General features: G+C 41.3%; 1 protein-coding gene across 1 annotated transcript in view; it reads right to left on the reverse strand.

Annotated features, from left to right (window-relative positions):
- IGF2R (insulin like growth factor 2 receptor) overlaps positions 1 to 8310 on the reverse strand; it is a 94113-nt gene extending 85803 nt beyond the window's left edge. Inside the window, exon 1 of the mRNA XM_019550001.1 lies at positions 8192 to 8310. Coding sequence (XP_019405546.1) covers positions 8192 to 8295 — 104 coding nt within the window. The 5' untranslated portion in view covers positions 8296 to 8310. The remainder of the gene's footprint in view (positions 1 to 8191) is intronic.
- Positions 8311 to 16406: the final 8096 nt, after the last annotated feature.

The raw sequence follows: 16406 nt of genomic DNA on the forward strand, positions 1-16406 counted from the left end.
GTATGTGCATGCATACTTGCATGTGCATCCAAACTACCCTCTTCCCAACTCTACCCGGCCTGATTTTGAGTCTTATTCATCACTGAATCTCTCCGAGCCTTGGTATACACCAAGGCACCATTTTACCAAGAAGCTTCAGCCACAGACACAAATTTATCAGATATTTCACTGCAGTCTACAGCAGATGTGTCAGACATGCCCCAGCCTGAGAAGCCATTCCACCCAGCCCAGCAGCCTACCAAAAGTAGGTACAGATAGGTGGCATGATCAGCCACACTTCAGAGCCCTGACAGATATGGCAGTCAGTGGTAGCAGGGAGAGCAAGGGCTGTGTGGATACAGGCTTCCCTTGCCCTGCCACCAATGTCGCTAGCCCTACGGATCCAACCGAGAAGGAGCCCCCAAAGGTGTGGATCTGGCCCTGGGAAAATTTGATACCCTTGGCTTACAGGTTTCTGTGCAAAAACAGTGAAGTTTACTAATCTTGTTCCCTCCGCTCTGCAACTGCTTGGGAAATGCTATGGGTAGGAATGAAAACCTTCCAGCTGCAGTCTGCACAATCAGAATGAGAAACTTTGTTATAACCCACTGAACCCTGCCATGACCTTCTCCTCTCCAAGACTTCAAACAAAACACCTTACAGTTACAACTACCACCAGACTGAAAGTTATCATTACTGGTAGCAAGATCAGGTAAAAAGAATTGGGCATCTGCCCCATAAACACTTCCTCCATCTCTTTCAGTCTAATCTTTAACTCCTTACCCAAAATGTACACCAACACAGAGATGCAGCTCCCTCTATCCCAACTCTGCACATTTCTGATGCGGAGAATGAGTCAGTCAAAGGATGGGATGGAATAGGACAGAAATTATAAAATGTTGAGATATAAAAAGGGGCTGGGGGGGAAGACTTCATGCCAGAACAAAGGACTGAACTAGTAGTTAAACCAAAGAATATCTTGTGGTGGTATGGAAATAGAGAGGGGGAGGGAAAAACGTGCTGAACTGAAGTTGGTTTGCCAGGGAATAGGAAGGCAGGCAAGCAGCAAAATGAGCATCCTGCAAAGATGGAGAAAAGGAAGTTCTAGTGCTGAAATCTTCTTCTTCCCCCAAGAAAACTCAAACTAGGTTTCCATTTGTCTTTGTGAAAAAAACAAAAACACACTTTTCCAAAGCTTTTCTTTCCATCTGACTTTGAAGCTGAACAATCAAAACCAAGATCAAATGTTTTGACTGAGCTAAAAATCAATTGTTATTTCCTTTTAGAAAGTGCTGAAGGTTTGGTCCCAGTTCAGAACAAAACCCCAAACAAATAAAAACAAGTGTGTTGTAAACCTTAAAGCCTCCATGAGACATTCGTCTTGACATCTGGTCAGAAAACACATTGCGTGCTGCCATTCTTCGTTCCCATAGGGTCAGGAAAAGCAAAGCCTCCACCTCCCTCATGTATCAACTTTCTTAGAGCAGGTAATGTGCATGGACAGAAATCAAGTCACTGAACCCCTGAATAAAGCAGTCCAGTGTAAGTTTGATTATAAAGAAATGAAAGACCAAAACATGCCTGTCAGTCAAAAATATTTACAAAGGGCACTAAGTTTTCCCCACCCACACGCAAGGGCCAAGTTAGTGTCTTCCTTCCCACAGGAGGGCTGGATTCAACTTGCATTTTCATACTAGCTAAAAGGTGGTTAGTGGAACAGCAGTAGCTGTGCACGTTTCAGACAGCATAAGGGGGTAAAGTGCTGCTCTTTCAGAAGTGTCATGTTTCACAATCAGAGCCAGGATATCTACTTCCACAAATGAGACAGTCACTATGTAAGTTTGAGGGAATCATCTTAAATGAGTACACAGCCAATTAGGAATGCTAGTGACCTATTTTTGCTATACCCTGGCAAGGGCAAAGTATTGTGGGGGGAACCCTTAACTATTAGTTTTATTATGATGAACACTCTTAAAGGCCATCTACCACCTCACCCTGCCCAAAACCCATAGTTAAATTTACTTAAATGAAAATAAATTTTCTGGATGCATTTTTGTTTTGACGCCACAAATTCAGATTTACTGTTGCAAATCAACACAAAAACTAACTCTGTACAGGTGAAGAACTACTAGCATTGATACGTCACTGACTGACACAAGGGCTTTAAAACCAAAGGAGCGGCCTTCTTTTGTATCCAGAAAATCTAAAACATTGTTTACATTGAAAATATAAGCCTGCTTATTCCCTGGTTTTGCTAAGTTTTCATCCCATTGAAATGTTAGAGGCACTGAAAGAATCTACAAAGATCCCTTTTTGGCATTAAATAAATGTAAAGAACCACACCTTCCCTACCACATGCTTTTGGCAGTTCAAGGGCTAACTAATTAAGCTGATGTATCACACTATTTTGAATCAAGCCTGATCGCTATTTCATTTATAGGGGCTCTATATTGATGCATGGGGGGGAGGAGAATAGTTTCTGTTAAAAAAAAGATTTGTTAATAAAAACATCTAAACAAGATTCGCAAAACAGTTTTAATCGCAACCAATTTAGCTATTTTGGAGCACGTATGGTTGTAGGTTGATTCCACTCATATGGTTGATTCCACTCATCCAATGCTGTCCAGTTACAATGCTGAGAGGACCTTAGTTCCCCACTTAAGAAATACAATTAAATATTGAGAAGGGCCAAAACAGCCAAAAAGCCACACTGTACACATAGGTGTGACAGGCTGACAAGCAGAAGCTATTCTACTAAAGCCGATGCTGTTAAAACTAGGTTAAGTTTAGCACAGGATGTGGCTCCAAGTTTAGGCTGCAGACCATCCAACAAGGTTCAAAAATAAAGCTTGCCAACCTTTCATCTGGTGAAGTAAAAAGGCAGGTTAATGTTGTGTCAACTTGTTCTGATGGAGATAACCTTTTTTGTTTTCTACATCCAAGTGAGAAGACAATTGCTGGGAAGTCAGCCACACCTGTCCCTGCACAATAGTGAAGGCCAGTCCCAAGTGGCATCTATTATGTTCCTAGGCATCAGGATATATTGAACTGTTTGGGGGGGCTTTGTGTTTCCAGCGCAAGGCCCTGTTCTCTACAAGCAGAGGCAACCTGAGCAAGCCGGAGGTGGCAGATTCTGAAGCTGGCGGCAGCACGGAGTCACTGCAGCTGCTCTGCCCAGCTCTGCAGGGCCCCCCAAAGCAGGGCAGTTACCCTGATTCGCAACCCCCCACCCAGAGATGGCCCTGTCTATAACCTTAGTAGCCAGATATCTACAATAGCTTTAAAAAGGGAAAACATTCTTAGTAGAAAGTGGGGGCAGGGTGGAAGAAGAATTCTGAAAGACAGAATATGCAAAATTATGGCTACATTTTAAAAAACTGCGTTGGAGAGCAAGACTACAGGTAGAGCTGAAGTGCCCCAAGCAGCCCATACTCTGCCAAGAGACAGGCATACATGCCTTCCAAGTGCAGCCAATGTGTTATAGTTAGAGTCTTATCAATTTGGCTTAAAACTCCTGAAATGGCTTAAACTCCCCTACCATGCTTTAACGCTTCACTGTGGTTATGAGCATCTTAACCTACACGCACTGACATATACAGCAGAGTACAGGTTTCCCCTCACTTTATGTGGGTTCTCTACGTACAAATTCGTTCTTATGCGATGATGCTTTTTATACCAAAAATTCATTACATGTGAGGTAAGTTCACTTTTACATGAGTGGCGTAGTAGAAGCCCACAGTCAGCTGCTTTGTGCAGTGCATTGTGGGAGTGACACGCACCAAAAGAGTCTCCTGTGTGGATCCGTGTTCCTCGCTCATTATCTCTGATGCTTGTTTCTGTAGTTGCCATCCCCATTATGTTAGTGCCCTGTGCTTGTTGGTGAGTTCTAAAATTGTCTTGTAAAAGTGGTAGAAATGGGTCTGGGGATCAGTACAGTCGAGGTCTTGGAACACATCCCTATTTGTTACATTGTAAAGTGGGTTCCCTTTATGCTAATTCAAGTTATGTGTCGTTTTCCAGGAATGCATGTATAGCATAAAGCAAGGGAAACCTGTATAAGCTCTAAACACTAGTTTTAGGATGATGACAACTGCAGGAAGTTCACTGTATGGGATACAGTCAAAGCAATTATAAAACTTTCCAAGACAAGACAAAGGAATAATGTTATTAGCAAAGTGGGATAGAATAGCTCATATCTGCATATGTAGAGTAATATCTTGTATATATAGATGGGACCTTCTAGTTAAATGTTGCAACATGTTTTACAAGAGTTAATTTAGCTGAACATGCCTAAAGTCACATGGGATGGCTATAAAAGATAGTCCTTTACCATCCCAAAGGGCAGGGCATGTGCTAAGGGTAGACATGGTATTCATTCATGTCATCACTTGTGGTGCTATGCATTTTAGTGTTGCAAGAATCCAGCATGTGTTATTATATTATTACAGCATACAGAGATGGGATGATTTGGGCAGTTAAGGTTACTGGGAGGTGGGCGTTTTGTATTTTAAAAATATATAGTCAATTTCCGCTCTACAGATGTTTGTATTTATATTTTACAGTCTGCAACAGAATCACTAATTTAGAGATTTACAAGTGTTTTTACAACTTAGCACCATTTTAGTAATGCTTCTCGCTTTCACACTTTAGGCAGAAACACCAACTCTGTTGCAATTACCACCCTCCACAGTTAAACGGATGTGAAAGCTACACACAATGGCTCATCCTACAAATGGAAAAATCACCAGAAACCAAAGCCAGGGTCGCATCATTCAGCCACACTCACTTCATACAAACCCAGTCTATCAGCAAGGAGTTAGGCATATAACATGAAGCTGTGATGTGAACCAGTTAAAGATTTGAAAGGTGGGGTAGGGGGTTGAAATAAAAAAAAGAAGCTTTTTCCTTTAACAACTGCCCTGAAAATATATATGAAAATCAATTAATTTTAAATGTCCCTTAACTTGTGTCAGTCTCATGGCAACAGGAAAGATGAACCATTTTTGAGTGGTGACTTACATAAACAATAATCCATCTAGGGGATATGTTATGATATTTATAAGTAACTTCACAAATTATAGTCAAACATAAGTGAATCAACTGAAATATATATACACATACACACATATACACATTGTTTCAGTGCAACTGTTTGCAGTATATGAGGCACAAGATAACCAACTTAAATCTGGTTTTACTTTGTATGGAAAGTTTCCAGAAGTTTTTCATAACTGTTCAAATGCAAATAATTTAGTAAATCAGATGCTTTCGATTATCAGGCAAGGGTTATGTCAATACCAATTTCCATCACACAAATGACAGCAAATAGCACAGACAGCTGTTATAATATTATTTCGAAACAGACCTATGTGTGCACCCCCACTCCCAATCAGGCAATCTCATTATCCTCCCTTGCCAATACTGATAAGTAAAGGCTGCATTAAGCAAGCTATATGCAAGAAACCAACATGCTTGGGATCAACATGCTAGTGTTCCTGTACGAGAAAAGGAAAGCTGAACAGAAGAAACTCTGATACATGATTATGGTGTTCAATGCTACAAAATGTACTTATAAGTCCACCCTTTGCTGAAAAGGAAAAAAAGATGCCTTGTAGAAGCAAGCTTTCAAAGACTGGCACCCTTAATGAACGTTTAGTATAGCTCTTGTTTAAGAGAGACTTGATATACAGTGAACAAGTTTAAGGAACCATGAAGTTGACATTCAAGTACAAATTTAACCTGAGTTGTTCTAGAAGCAGCACTGCAGGGTTCATGCTAATCATGTTTCAATCCCAGAATAAGGGCACTCCAGTTTGAGAGCAACAATTCTAGCTGGCAACCTGGCCAACTTAACCTGACAGTTCTCCCCTTTTCACAAGTGCGATTTGGAAGCACACACTCAGAAGCCCCAATTACTCCCACGGTGACACCTGTCCAACCCACTCTTTCCAAATGGTTACAACAGCCTGTTTGCCTAGTTCTACTGATCATTCACATATTAGAATTGACTGCTCCCTCTTTCACCTACTTGGGTTTGCTCTAAGACTGAAATGAATTTTAAAATAACTTTTTTTATTATTATTATTATTCCTCCTCATTTGCCTCACTAATGAACTATTAATAAATATACAAAACAGAAACAGATTGAAGTGTAAAAACAAAAGACCCATGCTCGTTTCCAGAGAATACCTGCACACTAAGTTTCCATATTTTCATATATGGACTTTAAATTAGTATTTTGGAGGAGGAATGTTAAGTGCATGTCTGACTAAGTTGCTGAAATATGTAAAGCTGTGTGCAACTTGGCTTTATCCAAGAGTTAAGAGACAGTTTCAACACAAGAACAGGTAGGATACTCCTAAACACAGTACTGACAGGATCTCTTCAAGGCTGAGAAGCTACCTGGTGTAATGCAAATAGTCAAACCTGGAAAGGGCCAGCGTGAGCATACCGCACACTTCTTTCTACCATAGGCCTCTAGAGTAATACTTCCAGAAGGGCTGGTGCATGGCTCAACTAAGCCAGAGCCACTACAGTACTTAGAGCCCTGAGCTCACTCATGAATGCATTCTCTCTCTCTCTCTCTCTCTCTCTCTCTCCGTCTCCATCTAGACAGTTTCATTTTCTCCTACCATTGTTCAGTCTGACAGCTGTCCGAGTTAGTAACTGGAAAAACTTGCTCCCATTTCCTCCTTGAGAAACAGCACATGCTTACATAAATCAGAGTAAGTTAGTGCATCTCCTTTGATCCCGAGGTTTGGGAAAGAAAAAGAAAGCTAAATAGAAAAAACTGATGTATGACTGTGGCATTCAATGCCACAAAATGTACCTATAGTCCACTTAGAGGCAACAAATATACTGTGACAAGTCTCTGGGCCTATAATAAGCCCCCCAAGAGATTTTCACTACTCAAATGCAAAGTAGAATCATAGAAAGTTAGGGCTGGAAGGTACCTCTAGTCCAACCCCCTGCACCAAGCAGTATCGTCCCCAACTAGATCATCCCAGCCAGGGCTTTATCCAGCCATTTCTTAAAAATTTCCAAGGATTGAGATTCCACAAACTCTCTGGGTAAATTGTTCCAATGCTTTGCCACCCTTAGTGAGAAAGTTTTCCTAATACCCAACCTAAGCCTCCCTTGCTGCAACTTGAGACCGTCGCTCCTTGTTTTGTCATTTGCCACCACTGAGAACAGTCTAACTCCACCCTCTTTTGAGTCCCTCTACAGGTAGTTGAGGGCTGCTGTTCAATCCTGCTCAGTCTTCTCTTCTCCAAATTAAATAAGCCCAGTTTCCTCAGCCTCTCCTCAAGCCATGTGCCCCAGGCCCTCAACCATTTTGTTGCTCTCGGCTGGACTCCCCCAATTTGTCCACATTCCTTCTGTACCAGGGGGCCAAACACTGGACACAACACTCCAGATGCATCATCACCAGTGCCGAATAGAAGGAAATAATTGCTTCCCTCGATCTGCTGACAACACTCCTACCAATGCAGCCCAGTAGTAGGCATGTGAATGTGCCTTTAGAAACTAATTACAACATATACACACACATAGGGGGTGTGTACATGTACTCACAAACTCCTTTAAGTCTGAGAGCAAACCCAGACAGGTGAAAGAGCAAGCAGTCCAGACATACACATATTTTAGAGTGGACTGCTCCCCCTTCCATCTGTCTGGGTTTTCTCTCAAGCTTAAAGGAATTTTTAAAGAACTTTCTATTATTACTACTATTACTCATTCACCTCACTAACAAGGTAGAAGTAAATATATCAATATTTTAAGAAGGACTCTCTCTCTAGGAGGGTGGTGAAGCACTGGAGCAGGTTACCTAGAAATGTGATGGATCCTTCATCCTGGGAGGTTTTTAAGACCCTACTAACAAAGCCCTGGCTTTGGGTCTGGTCCTCTGGTCCTGCCTGGAGCAGGGGGGTGGACTAGATGTGACTTCCTGAGATTCCCTCTGACCCTAATTGCTGCAATATATACACATCTCTATCTATCCATAAGCACATCCACTTGTGTGTGTGTACATACATGTGTGTGCATGCGCACACAAAGCACACCATACAGTTTCATGAACCCAAGCTCACCCAGCGCCCGGCTGCTGCCTGCCTGGTCTCATCCCAGCCCCACGGTCACCCCGCGAGCCCACAAGCAGCAGCGCCCACCCCTGAAGCCGCCCCGCAACCCGCGGGCGGGGCGCCGCACCTACCCGCACAGCTGCGCCTCCAGGCCGGAGCCTGGGCCGGCCCGCAGCAGGGCCAGCAGCAGCAGGACCGGCAGCAGCCGGGCCGAGTGGACAGCGTCGGCGGCCATGGGCACGGGAGAGGGGGGGCGGGCGCCTTCTCAGCGCTGCGCCGCTGGCATCACCCCCGAGCGGAACTGGGCAGTCATGTGACCCTCCCCAGAGCGCCGCCCTCACGTGACCGCCGCACCACGTGACCGCAGTCAGGCGGAGGGGGCGCGTGACAGGTACGTCCTACCCCCGCCCCCGCTCCCGGAACTTCCTCCCCCGTCTGCCTGTGTACGAGCAAGTTAGAGCTGCCCCGGTCGGCCCGGCTGGGTAGCAGTGTTGTTCCGAGTGCGGACGCGGCTATGAGGAGTTACTGTAACAAGCGGACAAGGCTCTTTGTCCTCAGGCCAATACGGCTGCAACCAGCAACCCCGATTTATGAGAATAGGATTCGTTGTAGCATTCTGTGCTCTTATGTTCGTTATCATCATTCAGTGATTCTTAGATCTTGAACATTACTACTGAAATATATTCTATCTTGAACATTATTATTGTAATATATTCTATCATCTATTTATATTATTATATCATATCGTATCTCGTGTCCAGTTCTCATCGCTCTCCTGCCCCTGCTGCAGCAAATTGTTCAGGGCAAAGGTTGGGCTTATAATAAGTCACCTATGTATCCACATGCCCTAGCCTTCACACACACACCCCCCTTTCCTCCCTTTTCTTTCTCATTTTTCTTCTCTCTCTCCCTTTCGTTTTTCTCCCCTCCTTTTTCTCTTCTCCCCCCTGGGCCTCACTGGATGCAGTCATCTTCACTTGCAAAGGACAAACAACGATAGGATACGATACAATACAATACGATAATCATTGTCATAGTGCTAATGATATTAAGGGGTTAGTATTACTGGTGTAACATCAGAATTAATAATTGTGATGATTATTAATCATCTCCTCCAGCAAGTGACATTTGACAGCAAGTTGGCAGTTAAATGACAGAAACAACAGTTTTCGCTTCAGGAAAGCCAAGATGGTATAGAAACAGTATTTGTGTTGTTAATAACGGTTGTAATAATGTGAAGGTGTTAGTGAAACTGGTATTACTAGTAATAGTAATAATAATATGTATTAATTTTGTATTAACATGCTTATTAAGGTGTTAGTGTTAACACCTTAACTAACACCTCTATGATTGTTAAGGTGTCAGTATTAGTAGTAATATGATTAAAAGTAATAGTAATTATATTAAAGTGTTAGCATTAGTATTATTGGTATTACTGTTAATCATTGTAATAGTAATACAAGCAATAATAAATGACAGTTATTAATGTGTTAGCAATAATAGTAAGAATACGATGTTAGGGTTACTGTTAGTAATTGTAATTGTAACAATTATGATTATTAAGGTGTTAGTATTATCATGAAGAGTAATAATATAAAGTGTTAGTATTTGTATTATTGGTATTAGTGTTATTTATAATACTACTAATGCTAATCCTAGCACCTTCATAATAATAATCAGTATACTAATATTAATATTATAATAGCAATAATAATATTATTGTTGTTAAAGTATCTAAACATAAATGAACTTCTCATAGGTGTCACCTCCCAACAACTACAAAATGTAATGTTTGCTGTCTACCATCTCTCAAAATATACAGAACACAACCCACTGCACCACCCATCCCCAGTCATTAATGCCTCCCTCGTTAGGAGAATGACAGGACTCCCCACCCCATGGTAAGGTGCAGGCACCAGCCAAACTCTGAGGCACCAAAGGATGGACAGTTAAAAAAACAAAAACTATGAAGTGGAAACTCAAAACATTAAAACCGGTGCATCCAAACCCTTCAGTACCAAGTGGGACTGGAAATTAATCCTGGGTGAATCAGTATCTCTTTCCAGTGGGTAAGACTTGACAGCAAGTTAGCAGTTAAATGGCGCAAACAACAGTTATCGCTTCAGCAGGAAGGCCAAGATGGTGTAGAAACAGTCCCTTGTTTCATGCTGTGGGAAGGAGCAGGGGCTTGCACTATTCTGCAAGCCTCTTTCCTAAGGAGGTGGAAGAGAAGTTGTTCTAATGCCATTGCATCTCAGTTTACCATGTTGCTAGACTCAGATCTTAGAAAGTTATAAACAGGAACATTTGAGGACAAGAACAGGGCTGAGCCTTTTGAAATCTACTTTAGATGATGATGAGCACTCTTGAAAATGGAAAGTGGGGAAATGGAAAAAGAACAAAGAATTATTCCTCCCAAATAGAGACAGCTGATTTTGATGGCAGGAAAAACTACTCATTAGTTATGAGCATTCTCCAGAAGATACTTAAGCGGAAATGTGGATGCTTTAAGGTGTTGCGGGAATGTTTGTCTGCTTCTGTTTCCCCAGCCCTACTCCCTCGCCAGCTTACAGTGCATGGAATTCCAAATAAAGGGCCATATTATGATAACTCTCTCTATATTGAATACAGGTTTCCCTCGCTTTATGCAGGTTCTGTACATGCTAATTTACTCTTATGTGATGACCCTTTTTATACCAAAAAATTGTTTTATGCAAGGTAAATTCACTGTCATGCAATCGGTGTGGTGGAAGCCTGCAGTCAGCTGCTTTGCGCGGTGCATTGTGGGAGTGATGCCATAGGTGGATAAAGAAAAAATTATTTGGGAGGGCTGAGCCAGGTGGTGGTGCCCAGGCCAGGCTGCAGCGCTGGCCTCTTCAGCCCAGCCCAGCCCAGTCTGGCCACATCAGCACTGCGCTCTGGGAGCTATGAGCCATGAAGCCACCTGGCAGCAGCACCTGCAGCCACTGCTCAGGGCAGCTGGTGCCCTTTCCCTTTGGAGCTGCTGCTGCTCCAGGAGTGGTATGATGCCACATCAATACAGTCAAGGTCTTGGAACCTATCGCTATTTGTTACATCGTAAAGTGGGTTCCCTTTATGTGAATTCAGTTATGCGCTGTTGTCCAGGAAAGCATGTATAACATAAAGTGAGGGAAACATGTAATATCTTCTTCCACAAGCAGTCCTATTGATTTCTGTGGGGCCACTTCAAACATTTTACCAGTCCAATGGATAGGAGTTCTACAGTCTGGTCAAGTAAGTGTCATAAACTGATAAAGAGAAACCCTCTCCCAGAAAGAAATATTGAAGAACAAAACAGTATTCAATTAATCTCAGAACCAGACCTGTAGTAAAATTAAAGGCATGTGCTAAAAGTTTTTGGATTGACCTTCCACTTTCCTTGACTATTTTCTAATATTATTTTAATCACTTTTGCAAACATTCATGATTTTATTGATAATGTTGTGTTTTTTTGTGGTTTTTGTCAAGCTTAGCATGAGAATCCCAACTATCTTTTCATTTTTTGAATAAATTCCTAGTCTGTGTGGTTGTGGGAATAAGGTTAATAACATGAATCAGAAGATTTGAAAACAAGAATTCAAGCCCTCCCTCCTCCAAAGTCTCTCAGTGCCTTTTAAAAAAAATCTCATGATTTTTAAGACAATCTCATGATTTGGGGGAGTTTATAGGTTTTGGATGATTAGCTATTATAGTTTGGGGTTTTTATTTAAAGAGCTTAGGCAAAAGTATGCATGTTTCTAAACTTTGTTATGCTGAATTTCCTGTAGCTGAACACACGCGCACACACCATTGTCAATCTACTGCACCTCTTAATATAAACAAAGCAGCACAAACTTGTAACCTGTTGTCAATAAATTCACTAGGAATTCTGTTAGCTATGGACTTAGAAAGCCATGTCACAATCAACAACAATGAAAGCAGATGCTTCTGATTTGAATTATCAGTTTAGCCACTACTGACATGATAATATTAAATAGAACATCATACCTAAAAAAGATACTCTACATACTTTAAGCAAGTAAATACCTCCCCTGAAATCACTGTGATTTCTTATATGGTTAACTTTAAGTGCATCTGTATCTCTTTACAGAATCAGTGCCTTGCAGTTTATAATGGCTCAGTTAGCTTATACTATCTGATAATAGCAAATCCAAAAGCAGACTTCTTATTTTAAAAGTGAAAAATGTTATCTTGATTATATCTCCAAACATGCAAACTGCTTCACGTGGATAGACCCCCGCACTTGCAGTCACAGAGGCTTCAGGTCAAGAAGCCCTTGTGAAGTATGGACTTGTAAGAGCTGGGCTTGATTTTTTTCTGTAAAAAAAGTGGGTGTGGGAGATGTGACCGTGTGTGGTACAGTTACATATAATGTCACTACATATAAAGCAAGATTAAAATCTAGCTGGATAATTAAGTTGTGTAAATATTTAAAGTTATGAGGAAAATGCTGATACTTTTACATTAAATTATTGTGTAAAACTCTGGTAGAAGTAAGGATTTATTGGGGTAATATATTTTATTAAACCAACTATGTAACTGGGATAAAGTTAGACAAGTTTTCAAATACAAGGCATTCTACATCAAGTGTAAAATTGATCATAGTTGATCACAAGCCCTAACAGAGTGCTTAATTTTAATCATGCAAGTAGATTTGTAGTCGATAACTCCCACTGCCTAAATGCATTTAGAAGGACTTGCAGGAGCTGGATCACAGCTGTGTATCAAAAACATTCTTGCATCTTACATAATAATATGTATACCCAGTAGTTAATTTTAAATACATTTGTATGCAAATGTAAATATTTACTTCTCAGGTTTAAACTGGCATTTGACCTACCTCTCAGCAAGTCAGATGCTGTAGGAATGGTACTGCATTAAAACACTCTAAAACTTAATCTAATAGTCTAACCTTTTTCTGGTCCTTAGCTGAGGCACAGCATAAATAGAGTTGTTGGTTAAGTTTGCTTTTGGTCCACTCAAGAATCTCACACTCGTTTTGAAAACCTCCAATTACTGTTGATTCTCGGCAGAGAAGTTATTGCTGAAGGATAATGAATTGACAAATTCTTTATGGTCCTTCCTCAGGTCTGGCCTCATCTTGAAAGTTGTCGCCTGTTCAAGATCATCTGCTTTAATAATCCAGCTCCTTCTTTGTAGATTTTATCACTGAGTCCAATATGTAGTCTCTCCCATATAGCATTGCTTGCTCCTCAAATATTTGCATCTGTAGTTGATGTCTCTCTTCACCCTGGCAGTTAAATTTGGTCTCTGTTCTCAAAAAGGAAGGCAAAAATGGAGCATTTTTTGCTGTCAGTCTATCATTGTCTTAGGAAAGTTTCTTCTCAGGTGAGGTTAGGTTTCTTGTTACTAACTTTCTCTAAGCTTTACAATAATAAAAAAATTATTTCTGTCTTCTCCGAGGTACAGGACTGTTCAGAAGGTTCCTCACTGGATCTATCCTTGTCTGTACTCCAGCACCACTGTTTATGACTCAGATCTTTCTCTCTCTCTGATTTCCTAAACTTGTATCTGCCATTATTTTCCAGGCATCTGTTGTTACAGCCTCTCTCACTTTCCACTGTTCCCTCATCTTTTTCCATTTTGTCTTTTCCCTTCCTAGGTTTCTAGTCTCCGTATAAATCTCTGTTGTCCTAGATTTACTTTTCCTCTTTATTTTCTATTGCTCCTGTTAATAGTTTTTCAGAGACTAATCCCCTCCTACATCCTGTTAGCTTGCTATATGGCAGTGTAAGACAAGATTATTAAAAGAATGCAAACAAAGTTCAATGACCTTGTTTGACAAACCTTGGCTTAGGCTTCTTGATACCATTACAAGGATAACTAATGACATTTAGTAATCTGGCTGATACTGCCCAATGGAACTTTAAGTAACACCACCTTTTTCTAAATTTGCTGATTTTTGCCCCTGTCCCTTTTGCTGTACAAATTCTTATATATTGTATTTTATATACTTTCCTAATACTGTTTTATAGTGTGAGCCAGGGGATAGCACTTGGCACTCTTAAAGACATTTTATGAGCTTGCATTTAGAGCTGTTTCTTTTGCAGTCTTTACCACAAACAGCAGCCTCTCTGCAGACGCATCTACACTTCATGAATGCGCTATAATTATAATGGATTACGTTAGTACCTGTTATTACAAGTAGTGCCAGCGCATGCGTTTTTGTGATGCTCGTGTGCAATAGACTAATTCTAATGCTCATCAGTGCGTTAGCACAGTTTTTGCCTGCCACACTAAAGCTCAGTAGAATTAGTCAACTGCAAATTTAGCATCTCATGTAGACATGCCCAGCATCCTTCTTCCATCTCTTTTCAGATCTTGAACCTGACTGCATGTGAAGTTACTCTTGATTAAAACCAGCATGGCTGTGTCTACACAAAATACTAACTTGCATACCCAAGTATTAAATGACTGCGCAGTAACTGACATTACTCCACGGTAGCATCCCCACATGGCTTCCTAGTGATGTTGACTGTGCAGTAGCCCATTACTAGTGTGCTGTAGCATCACATCACAGTTCATGCCATGCAACACTACTGTGCAGTGGTAACGAGCTACTGCTCAGTAAGCATCTCGTATAGACATGGCCTGTGAGAACAGAATTATGGGCATATTTTGTGTAAAGACGAGAGGCGTGGTTCACTACTGGGTTACCCTAGTTACTTAATGGAGTTAAACTGTGTAAAATTAAAGCAATAGAATTTTAAGTATATTTCATACCAGTGTAAATCAACAGTCATTTCATATGAAGGCAAAGAAATGCCAGCTAATTGTTACAGCTTTCTATGATCCTACCTCAAACATGGAGTTGGACTGGGGACCTCAGACTGACAGTATAAATACAAAGTAGTTTATGTCTTATTTTGCTAATTTTACTCTGTATTCTTCGCAATAGCCTGCAATTACACAGGGCCTGGGAGGTCTCTTCCAATTCCATGTTCTATTTTTTTTCAAATTCCATTAAAATACTGATTATTTGTTATAGGAAAGGATGAGGAAAACAAATCTACCGAAGTCATTGAGTTTATTGATTATGACTGTTAAAACCATAGAGTGACATAATACATAAAACAATTCTTGATGTGTTGCAGTGTCACCACTCAATAGAGTATATTTGATAAATGTATCGAATGCCCCATTATTTATAGCCTGCTTATTTACAACAAATTAACTATTAAAATATTTTATACTCTCATCAACACCTTGTAGACTGGTTTCTTATCTCATTTGGTGGGGGTTGGGGGGCAGTCCAAAAACTTGGGACAGATTATAGGCTTAGATTCATGGATTCATAGATTGTAAGGAGCTGGAAGGGACCTCGCAAAATCATCAGGTCCAGCCCCCCTGCACTAAGCAGGAAAAGACAACTGGGGTCAAGTGACCCCAGCAAGGTGACTGTCCAGTCTCCTCTTGAAAATTTCCAGGATGGGTGATTGTACCACTTCTGGATGGAGTTTATTCCACAATCTGGACACCCTAACTGTGAAGAAGTTTTTCCTAGTGTTAAGCCTGAAATGGTCTTCCAAGAGTTTGTGGCCATTACTCCCGGTTTTTCCCAAGGGTGCCCTGGCAAACAGTTGTTCACTGAGCCCTTTATGTACTCCCCTAATGTAGTGGTGAGCTGTTACTAAGTCCCCTCTCAGCCTTCTCATTTTTAGGCTGAAGAGATCCAAGTCCCTCAGTCTTTCCTCGTATGGCTTGCATTGCAAGTCCCTGATCATACGGGTGACTCTTCTCTAGACTCTCTCAAGCTTTTCCACATCCTTGTTGAAGTGCAGTGCCCAGAACTAGATGCAGTACTCCAGCTGATCTCACCAATGCTGAGCAAAGTGGAAGAATCACTTCCTTGGTTTTGCTTGAGATGTATCAGTTGTTGAATGCCAGAGTATTGTTTGCTCTGCTTGCTAGACATAAGTAGAAATGCCTATTTTGCCCCAGTTTCTTTCTACATCTAGTATCAAAATCTATTATAATTTGGAGCCTGTTTAGAACAGGTAGTAGGTGTGTATCCTGGGGGTCTTGTTCACAATTTAGTATACACAGAAAAAAACTTACATTTTTTTTCATAGATTTTGTGGCGAAATGCCGGGCTAGCGGCTCCGGCACCGCTTAGGGGAGCCGCGGGCTTTGCGGAGTTGTGCGAGCGCGCGGCCTATAGGGTGTCCGTTGATTCACGAGGTTCCAGAGCCAGCCCTTGCGTTCCAACAGTGGAGCTAGTCCAAAGCTAGGTGCGGCTGCCGACTCCTTAAGTCCCAGAACTGGTCAACGGCTCATTGATATGGAATGTTAGTAATAAAAGTT

The sequence above is a fragment of the Crocodylus porosus genome, unplaced genomic scaffold, assembly GCF_001723895.1.
Source record: "Crocodylus porosus isolate Cpor-Errol unplaced genomic scaffold, CroPor_comp1, whole genome shotgun sequence".
NCBI lineage: Eukaryota > Metazoa > Chordata > Crocodylia > Crocodylidae > Crocodylus > Crocodylus porosus.